Source organism: Guillardia theta (genome assembly GCF_000315625.1).
Source record: "Guillardia theta CCMP2712 unplaced genomic scaffold GUITHscaffold_48, whole genome shotgun sequence".
NCBI lineage: Eukaryota > Cryptophyceae > Pyrenomonadales > Geminigeraceae > Guillardia > Guillardia theta.
This window is the reverse complement of record NW_005434626.1, coordinates 109,645-118,979: the sequence shown is the minus strand read 5'-3', so window position 1 is coordinate 118,979 and position 9,335 is coordinate 109,645. Positions and strand designations below refer to the sequence as shown.

The 9,335-nt window shown below is 55.9% G+C and overlaps 4 protein-coding genes across 4 annotated transcripts in view; 2 read left to right on the top strand and 2 right to left on the bottom strand.

The window, feature by feature from the left end:
* Positions 1-1,138: 1,138 nt before the first annotated feature.
* GUITHDRAFT_153351 (hypothetical protein) lies at positions 1,139-2,988 on the bottom strand. The gene is made up of 13 exons (XM_005830020.1): positions 2,904-2,988; positions 2,741-2,831; positions 2,638-2,699; positions 2,525-2,592; positions 2,359-2,478; positions 2,274-2,305; positions 2,035-2,225; positions 1,866-1,990; positions 1,745-1,825; positions 1,598-1,698; positions 1,453-1,538; positions 1,351-1,400; positions 1,139-1,300 (listed from the first exon to the last, which is right to left on the bottom strand). Exons 1-13 carry the CDS (start codon positions 2,982-2,984, stop codon positions 1,210-1,212), a joined length of 1,179 nt encoding a protein of 392 aa, XP_005830077.1. The 5' UTR covers positions 2,985-2,988; the 3' UTR covers positions 1,139-1,209.
* Positions 2,989-4,792: 1,804 nt separating this feature from the next.
* GUITHDRAFT_110821 (hypothetical protein) lies at positions 4,793-5,517 on the top strand (the record flags this gene model as incomplete). Its single annotated transcript, XM_005830019.1, has 4 exons — positions 4,793-4,960; positions 5,029-5,099; positions 5,145-5,193; positions 5,236-5,517. 4 exons carry the CDS (start codon positions 4,793-4,795, stop codon positions 5,515-5,517), a joined length of 570 nt encoding a protein of 189 aa, XP_005830076.1.
* A 1,251-nt stretch (positions 5,518-6,768) lies between these two features.
* GUITHDRAFT_73331 (hypothetical protein) lies at positions 6,769-7,392 on the top strand (the record flags this gene model as incomplete). The annotated part of the gene is made up of 4 exons (XM_005830018.1): positions 6,769-6,865; positions 6,907-7,023; positions 7,108-7,245; positions 7,304-7,392. 4 exons carry the CDS (start codon positions 6,769-6,771, stop codon positions 7,390-7,392), a joined length of 441 nt encoding a protein of 146 aa, XP_005830075.1.
* Positions 7,393-7,722: 330 nt separating this feature from the next.
* Positions 7,723-9,335, bottom strand: part of GUITHDRAFT_140682 (hypothetical protein) — a gene marked incomplete at both ends in the record, with an annotated part of 5,376 nt that continues 3,763 nt past the window's right edge. Inside the window, 7 exons of the mRNA XM_005830017.1 lie at positions 7,723-7,761; positions 7,795-7,869; positions 8,012-8,118; positions 8,267-8,538; positions 8,600-8,673; positions 8,766-8,817; positions 8,964-9,041. Coding sequence (XP_005830074.1) covers positions 7,723-7,761; positions 7,795-7,869; positions 8,012-8,118; positions 8,267-8,538; positions 8,600-8,673; positions 8,766-8,817; positions 8,964-9,041 — 697 coding nt within the window. The remainder of the gene's footprint in view (positions 7,762-7,794; positions 7,870-8,011; positions 8,119-8,266; positions 8,539-8,599; positions 8,674-8,765; positions 8,818-8,963; positions 9,042-9,335) is intronic.

Here is a 9,335-nt window from a genome sequence, read left to right as displayed (position 1 = left end):
TCAGGCACAGCAGCCGGGGCAGGTGGGATCGCCGCGCCATCTGCAGCTGGTGCAGGAGCCTTGACACGACGGTAGAGGATCGCTCCAGCATTATGAACGAAGTCGTGCGCCTCAACGAAGAAGGTCGCCAGAGGATGCTTCTGGGCACGGAGAGATCTCGAGCAGTGAACGTCCAGGCTATGAGGAGAGAGCAGCGTCCGTGACATCGGCTGGTCAGAGTACCAAGCGAGGAAGCGAGCGATAGCCGTATAGTAAACAGCGGGGTGTAGACCCTCAGAGGGCGTGAACTCGTCCCCTCCCCGACTATGCGGAAGCTCCCGCTTGAACCTCGCAAACTCTAGCAGGTCGGGATGCGCGGCGAGGTACTGCGAGGAAGGCCAGCGGTGGTATTTCTCAAGCGCCAGGTGGACAGAGAGGTCAAAGTGACGAATGGAGGCACCCGACGTCACAGTGAGGGACGGAGACGCTTCGCCAGCTCCGCGCCGATCGTCGGCGCCACTCGACGTGTTTCCCCCATCGGTATTGGATTTACTGGCAGAAGGTAAAAAGTGCCTCAAGCAAAACAAAGCAGGATCAAGCTAAACCTCCTGGCACACAGCGCACAGCGAGAAGCTGCACAATCACACACAAAACACAAGCCCGAAAAGAACCAGCACTGCTGGCACCCAGACGCGGCACCGCCAGCCCAAGCGCGAAGCCGTGCAGACAAGCAGCCGAAGGGACAAGCAATCAAGCAACAACATGCAGGAGGAATAAATCCCTTAGACGCGATACCCGGAGGCAGCCGACTGACCACTGTCAGTCGAGACGTCCGCTGCCGCCACAAAGCGGGCGGCAATTGGTAGCTCTGCCAACCTCCCGGCGCCGGAGAACGGACATGTCCACCTGGTAGGGCAGCGGACAGACTGATGCAGGGCTGCGCTGATGACGGTACTGTGCCAAGGGAAGTTGTGTGTTTGCGCAGCTCTTGTCGTTGCGAATTGTGTGCGTGTTTTCCTCACCATGTCTCCTTCAGCCTACGGTCGGTCTCGGGCCGCCTGAAGGCGCTTAGCTGTTCTCGAGTGTCCTTGACCGATGTCACTTGACTGACTCGGAGAGTGAGAAGAGGTGAACTTAGGTGAAGAAGCTCATTTGATATGGGGAAAGTAGCTTCTACTATCAGGCGAGCATCAGTTGTTTCTGGCAGCATGTTTGTAAATCTATCTAAATCTAACACGTCCACGCAAGAAGCAGAATCATACTCAGGAGGCTTGTTACACTTACGCGAGCATCAAGGTTCAACTCGTTGGCAGTCGCGGTCCTATTCGGTTGAGTTAGGAGACAAAAAGAGAGGATGGGACTCAAGCATACGCATTCTGAGTGGTAGTCGATGATACACAAAGATCGATCTTTATGTTATCCTGTTGGCACCATATGAGAGAAGTCAGCTCGGATCGCTTGAGCTTTTATCACCTTGGTCGCAACCGCTCGGATTCGGTTGTTGTTCGAGTCTGACACCAGCAGCACTTGATCGTTCATGAGCGTCACCCCCTTGGGACCTGCAGCTCCCCAGTCACATCCTCCTCAGCTGATTGTCACGTCGTCATGACGCTTCCACCGCTGAATCGCGCTGTGTATCCTTCTCCGTCTTGGGAGCCTGCAAGGCCGAGGCTGCTTCCGCTGATGGAGGACACGACGTTTGTTGCAAGGTCGATCATCCTTGGCAGGCGTCAGAGGCTTCAAGGCCCCCGCCTGTCACAGGCACCTGATCCTGTTCCCGTCGGTCTCTGAGACATACGCGAACTGCCCGACAGAGTCGATGGTGATGCCGTAGGGAGATTGAAACCTGCGCGCGTCAACTTCCTCCTCCCTCCTTTCCCTCTCACCTCGCATCCACTCCCATCCCGTCCTGGTATCCCGCCATCCCCGCTGCCCCAGCGAGGGTGGAGGTCATGGCTGAGCCCACGTCAATTTTCCTCACGACATGGTTGCCTGTGTCAGCCACAAGAATCTGCAGCAGGTGCTGGTCATGGGCGTGAGAGCAGGAGAGCATACGTAGGTTCCATCGGGCGAGAAAGTCAGTCCTCTCGGGCCGTTGAACGATGCTGTTGCGCCGTCTTGATATCCTCGTTGTCCGTTTCCCACGAACTTCGAAGTCTTGCCATCAGCCATGTTGAAGGTCAGGAGTTGATGGAGCTCAAGGTCAGAAACGATGAGAGTCGCCTGGTTCGGGGCCAGCGCAAGAGCTGAGAGATGCGAGGTCTGTCACGATGGGATAACAAGACACAAACCACCTGACGGCTGTTGCATGGAAGTCTGGACAAAGCTTGATGACCAACACAGTCAGGGACATCAGAGGAGGGCTCAAGCTTGGCAGACCTCCCGACCTGTTCTTGACCCACGTAGAGGAACCTGATCTTCTTGTTGTTGGTGTCGCTTACCAGCGCCGTCACCATGCCCGTGTTGAAATCAGTCTTGGTGGCCACGTCGCTGGGAGAGCTGTGCAAGCAGCATGAGCAAGGCACAAGGCACTCACTGAGGTGACTTGAACTCAGCCGATGTCGCCTGACCGTCTGCGACGCCCTGCCTCCCGTTCCCGGCGATCGTCGAGACCTCCCAGCAGGTTTCAGAGGTTCGGCAGCGGCTCGCCTGATTCACCTGTGCGCTGGCGAGCAGCCTGACCACGTTGTTTCCAGTGTCGACCACAAGGATGGAGTTCCCTGCTGCTCTCTCAGGCGTGGGGCTTCGGCCTCACCCCTACCGTTGGCCCACGTTGAGATGCCTGAGGGCCCCGAAAAACTCGCAGCCCCTGCAGCTCCATCGGCATAACCAGTGGCTCCGTTGCCAGCAATCTGAATCTAAGTGAGATGCAAAGAGAGAGGAAAAGACAGAAGGGATGAGAAACGAGAGAGGTGAAGCCTCACAGTGCACGTGTCTCCGAGCAGATGGGAAGTTGCTCGAGTTGCTAGCATCATCAAGCATAACGAGAGGCGGAAGAGAAGCATCTGCCTGCAGAGGTCAAACAAACTCGCTCGCTCTCTCAACCTCCATTCCTCTGAATCTATGTCTGTCATTATGATTTGTACGGTTTTTTATTCTTTGAGACGGAGCTGTACAAGACAGCGGACCGCGGGCTTGAAGAAAACAAGAGCAAGGAGGGACGGAGCAGCAAAGAGAGGAGATGGTAAAGGAAAGCAGAGAAGAGAGATTGAAAGAGATGGAGAGGAGAGAGGAACGAGAAATAGATCAACAGTTGGGAGGAGGTTGATCGAACATATACGGCGCAAGAAACAAGCAGGAGCAAAGGATACGGGCGTGGGAAAAAAACTAGAAACGAGAACAAGGAGCAAGTCAGAGGAAGGAAAGACAAGGAGCACGTGCAAGCTAGAGCACGAGAACATCGAGGACGGAGCCTAGGGAAGACCATCGAGCATGGGTTGGCTGCTGGTTGGGGCCCTGGGAGCCCTTGCTGGATGACGCCTGGATGCAGGCCTAGGGCCTGGATGGGGAAGGGAGGGCAGGAGGAGGGAGGAGGGCCACCAGAGGTAGTAGGGCCTTGGCGCGGCCTTGACTTGTCTCACGATACGGGAATAGATGGATCAGTGAACGATATGCCATGAAGAGGAATGCAGCAGCAATCAATGAAGAATGGCTCAGTGGATCATCTCAACCATGACTGTTGACCTGTATCAGCGCTTTGCGGCTCAGCTGACCAAGCAAGCTAATCAAGCAAGGTAGTAGAGTCCAGTAAGCTAATGATCAAAGAAGGTACGGCAGCCAAGCAAGGTGGTTAAGGTGTAGGTAGACTTCTAGGTTCGGACGGTGAATGGCAAGCTGCTCCTGATAAAAGCATGGCATGATGGTCAACCTCACCTTCGGGTGTTGCCTGGGACTCTGATGAGACACTTGAACTGTTTCTTTGTCGCGAGGTATCTGACTCAAGTGTACCCCAGTAGGCCCACGCCGCTCGAGCTCTCCGGAGGCTACGACATACAGTAATCCAGAAGCAAGAAAGTAAAACAAATGGGAGAGGGGAACAGAAGGAAACTTCACAAAGCACTACACCTGGTTTAGGGTTTAACGCTACCATTTAACGCTACCAAATCGTGTCACCCCCCGACGCTTTTTGGGTTGCAGACGTCTACAGCGCATGCTCAAGGCACCTCGGCTGGATCACGTAGAGGTGAAGAGTAGAGATGTGAAGGTTATAACACAAACACTATCGATTCGGCAGTTGTTGACGATTCTTTTATAGTCGAGGGGAACCACCAGGGGTGGTGAGGCTTGCCTCTTGCACGAGTGAGCATCCCTCGTTCATCTTCTTAGATCTGCTGCCTGCTCCTCCTCGAGGTTCATCCAATCGTGCTGCCGTTAGAGCCCTTGCTGCCCTCGTGGCTGTAAGACAAGACCATAGCTTCTCTTGCTGCCCTCGTGGCTGTAAGACAAGACCATATCTTCCCTTGCTGCCCACTCCTGCTCAATACGATTCCTTCCTGCTCTCCAGCTCCGCAACGGTCATCAGCCGCCTGGGCAGGCCCACCGTCAAAGAGTCCGAAAAATCGATCGAAGCTTCAGGCTCCTCAGGCTCCTCGACAAAGTCAGAGGAGGAGGAGGAGGAGGAGGAGGAGGAGGAGGAGGAGGAGGAGATTCGGAAGCACTACTTTGCTCTGTGATGCTTTGAGTTGCTGTGATAAGTTGACTAGGTTTGTCAATCATATTTTATTTTGGTTTCTTCATTTTTGAAAATTTGAAAGGAAGTTTGAAAGATTGACCCACTTGTCTGTGTTTTAACGGTCTTCACTGAATCGCTCGCATGGCGAGCTGGATCGAAGCGACAGCCAAGGTGATGTGCATGGATTCTTCCAGCATCATTGAGGGTCAAGTGTACCTAGTTTCTTCACCTAGCACCAGCATCATTGAGGGACAAGTGTACCTAGTTTCTTCGCCTAGCACCAGCATCATTGAGGGACGGATGTACCTAGTTTCTTCACCTAGCTCCAGCATCATTGAGGGACGGATGTACCCTAGTTTCTTGATCTGCGTGTGCAGGCGGCTGTGAAGGCGGCGGAGCGACAAGCTGCAACGAAGATCAACGAGGCCCGCGAGCCACCAGCTGGGAGGTAACGCCATGTCAGGTTGCTGGAGGTGCATTCATGTCTCGTCAGCTCGAGTAGAGTGGCGCCTCTCTCCTGCAGCCGCTTCGCCGTCATCAAGGTTTTCGCTCTTGTCCTCTTCACCTCCCTCACGCAACTACAGCCCGTCATGGGCAGACAGCTGCTGTCAGCACAGGGAGAGGGCACGCGCAGCCTGAGGAAGATCGACTGCCAAGGAAGACTGTGCAACACAGCCAACATCGCCTCGAACTCAGACCTCGTCAACAGCTCCACGGTCAGAGGCATCGGCGAGAGCTGCTGGAGGGGATGCAGCCCTGCAATCATTGATAACAACCCTGAACAGGAGGCCAGCGGTTCGCGTCATGCTCGCAAGCACTATCCCAGCCAGTCAAACAGGAAGACGAGCAGCTCTTTGTGTGCCTAAAGTTCTGTGACAATCGTCTGCAGAGAATCTTTCCTTGACCTCTCAGCTAATGCCAGTCAGGTCACCCTCATCTTCCTCCTGTCTTCTAGCTGCTGACTACGCATGGAAGCAGCGAGCTCGAACGCGCCATCACAAGGATCTAAAGTCGAGCCTTGAAAGCATCGACGGCTGCATGAGCGCCCGCTCTCAGCACGGGAGGTCAGTGCCGCATCCTCCTCCTCAACATGAACATGCCAGGCGTGGATGTTGACTCGGGGATGATGTAGAGTTGGAGGGCGAGCAAGAGTCCCTCTCGCTCAGGACGCCTTCCGTGCATCTGCGGGTCACGATGCTCCTCACGTAGATGTTGCATGGGCTGAGAAGCGAACCATGTAGCTCAGTTTGGTCTTGACAGTGGCATCCCACTGACACGGAAGGGCAGGAGCCAGACGTACGGGTGCAAGACCCGTCCGAGCGACTACTACGGGCGACACATGCGAGTATGAGAATGATGATGTGGAATGCAAACATGCACAGTCACAGTGAAAAATAGTACCCGGTAGTAGCCGTACGAGTAACCATGAACAGTACCGGTACCGTGCTACGAATCACGTGATGAGTACCATCATAGTACAGGGGCAGGCGTACGAGCAGCAGTCACTGAGTACCGTAGCCTACGAGTAATACTGAGTACCGCCGGTAGTACCGTAGTACGTACCGTAGTACGAGTAACGGTAGCCGGCGTACTGGTACGGTAAGTACGGTACTACGGCGACGAGTACGGTAACAGAGTCGGCCGGGCGTGTCCGGGGGCTGAGCCCGCCACTGGGCCATGACTGACACCGGGCCGTCACGCACCCGGCAGCCGGGGCGGCCGGGCGCTGGCCGGCTGACATGGCAGCTAGGGGGAAGTTGGGGTGGTGCCAGTGTGTCACACCGTGCCAGTCACGGTGACGGTGTGGCCGGGGCCCGGGGGCCCCCGGGTAGTCAGCAGGTAGTCAGGGCTTCGGATTGTACTGAGGCGGGCTGCTCTGAGCGCCTCATCCCTGCCCTGCTTCGCCATGCCGGCGGTTGCGGTAGAGTTGCTCGATCCTCCTCCCATGTCCTCCTCCCCCACAATCCCTTCGGTTTCCTTCGGTTTCCTTCCCCCCTGCCCGTCTGTAGGTCCCGCCCTCCATGAATCCCTTGATTCTTCACTTTCTCGCCTCCTATCTTGGTTTCGTTCCTCCTCGTCTCTCATCACTCCATTGGCCTCACCGCGATGCTCGATAGATGCGAGAGCCCAGGGCGCTGGAAGCTCCGGTGAGGATGAGCGGAGAAGTAGTGAAAGGGTTTGGGAGAGGAAGCAAAGTGCTCGGCATCCCCACAGGTTCGCTTCTACTCTCCTCCTCCATCCTGACGCCATGGCAGCCAACCTGCCGCACGACGCGCTGAAGCAACTGCCTCGCTCCTTTGAAACAGGCATTTACTTCGGATGGGCGACGGTTGACGGCGTTGGTCCTTACAAGATGGTGACGTCGGTTGGATGTAGCCCCTCCTCCTCTGATCTCCTCTGATCTCCTCTGATCTCCCCTCTCCCTCTTTCATCTCCTCTCTGCTTACTCTTGGCAGGGAACCCGCAATTCGCAAACACGAGCATGACGGTGGAGCCCCACCTCCTCCACTCCTTCCCTGACGACTTCTACGGCTCTTCCATCAAGATCGTCATCGTAGGTCACCTGCGGGCAGAAGCAAAGTTCGAGTCACTTGGTAGGAGAGGGGGAGGGAGAGAGGAGGTCCATGTTGTCCTGCCTGACTTCAGATGCAGAGAGTTTGATCGATGAAATTCACCTCGACATTTCGTCTGCTGGAGAGCTGCTGGACTGTGAGCCTTACTCCTTCCTCCGGTCAGCCTGATCTCCTTGTAGCGTTTCTTGATTGCCTGACGCCCCGCAGCTTCGACGAGTTTCTCTTCTCTCTTTCCTCCTCCTCCGCCTCCGCCTCCTTGCTCCTGCGTCGCACCCTCGTTGGCGCCGCTCTGCTAGGGATGATGCTGGCGGCCGTAAAGGGCATGACGAGAGAGGAGAAGGGGTCGGATGCGACACGTTTATTGAATAAGACCTGAACATTTCAACGAGTGGAGGGAAAGGGAGGAGTGTGGGATAAGAGGGAGAGGGAGGATGGAAGGGAGAACGAGAAGGGGAGTAGAGTAGGACGAGAAAAGAGGGAGAGGGAATGGCAGAAGGTTTAGATGTAGGAGATGAGATCTCCGTTCTTCCTGTCATCCTAGTCAGGCTGCGTTGCCATCTCAGATCTCACTGACGTCAAGTAGGCTTGAAGAGTCTTGTCAGAGGAGGAGGGAGCCGTATTCTCACTCTCCTCTTCCATCTTCTCCTGCAAGCCAGTCACGTCTCCTCCTCGCTCTGACTTCTTTCCATCAATCTGCTTCTGCTCTATCATCCTTCTCTTGCTCCTAACTTCCACAACTCTTTTCCTTGCGCATAGCTCACTCCTCCTCTCCTCTCCTCCATCTCACCGGCCGCGCGTTGAAAACAGCCTTTAGTTTCTTCGCTGATCGCTGTAGCAGCTGGACTTGCAGCTCCATCCTGGCGTGTAAGCGGACGAGCTCGAGCTTCTCCTCTCCTGCTGCATCCACATGCTCGCTGAGTCTCTTGCTCCGTCCTCCTGCCATCCATCCACCTCACTCCTCGTCTTCTCTCGCTGCTTTTCCTCAGCCAACATCTCCCTACCTCCCTCACCCGCCTGCCCCCCTCCTCCCCCATTCACTCACCAAGCTCGCAGATGGTGTCCTCGAGGTCTGTCGTTCTCTCCAGCACTTCCTCTGCCGCCGCTTCTCCCATCCATCGCTGCACCTCCGTCCAGCTCATCCCCCTCCCTCCCACTCCTCCCAGGTGCGTGCAAGGAGCCAGCAGGTTGTGGAAGTCTTCCTCCTCGATTTCAGACGCTAAGCTGTCCTTGCGACCATTAGTCTGCTGCTGATCCTCCGCTCCTGAGCTTGAGTCGCCGCTGCTGCCAATGAAGAATCCAATGCTCGCGTCCGTTCTGTCCCTCCGGTCAGCCTATCCTCCTCCTCCTCTCTCCCTCCTCCCTCTCCCCGACATACCCCACTGGTTCCTGTGTGGGATGCGACATCGACCGCGCGAGGACGAAGCCTTGCAGTCGCTCGGTCAGGACAGCCTGCAGGGAAGTGAGACAAGGGATGAGATACAACCATGGAATGGTGGGGTGAACAATTGGAGGAGCCGCAGGGAAGGAGGAGGGAGGTTTACCACTTGAGATTTCTTGACAGACACCAGGAGCATCTTAACGAGCCGAGTCCATCTGCAGGAGCCATCATCCTCCCCTTCCTTGGCTCATTGGCAGCTTCTCCCCTCTCCCTTCCCCCTCCTTCTCCATTTCCTCCTTCACCCCCCGCCCCCGCCCCCTCCCGCTCTCTCTTCCCCTTCACGTCTGCCTCCCTCTCTCACTTGTGTATCGGAGCCTCGAGGTTGACGAGAGCCCAGCGATGCCCGTCCAGCTCGATCACACCGTCGTACTTGGTGCGCCTGGCGGCTGACGCAAGGGAACCATGAGCAGAGACGAGGGAGGCGAGATTGGGAGGCGAGATTGGGAGGCGAGAGAGAGAGAGAGAGAGAGAGAGAGAGAGAGAGAGAGAGAGAGAGAGAGAGAGAGAGAGAGAGAGAGAGAGAGAGAGAGAGAGAGAGAGAGAGAGAGAGAGAGAGAGAGCGCCCAGCGAGAGAGATAGAGAGAGAGAGAGAGAGAGAGAGAGAAGAGAGAGAGAGAGAGTGTGAGAGAGAGAGAGTGAGAGAGAGAGAGAGAGAGAGAGAGAGAGAGAGAGA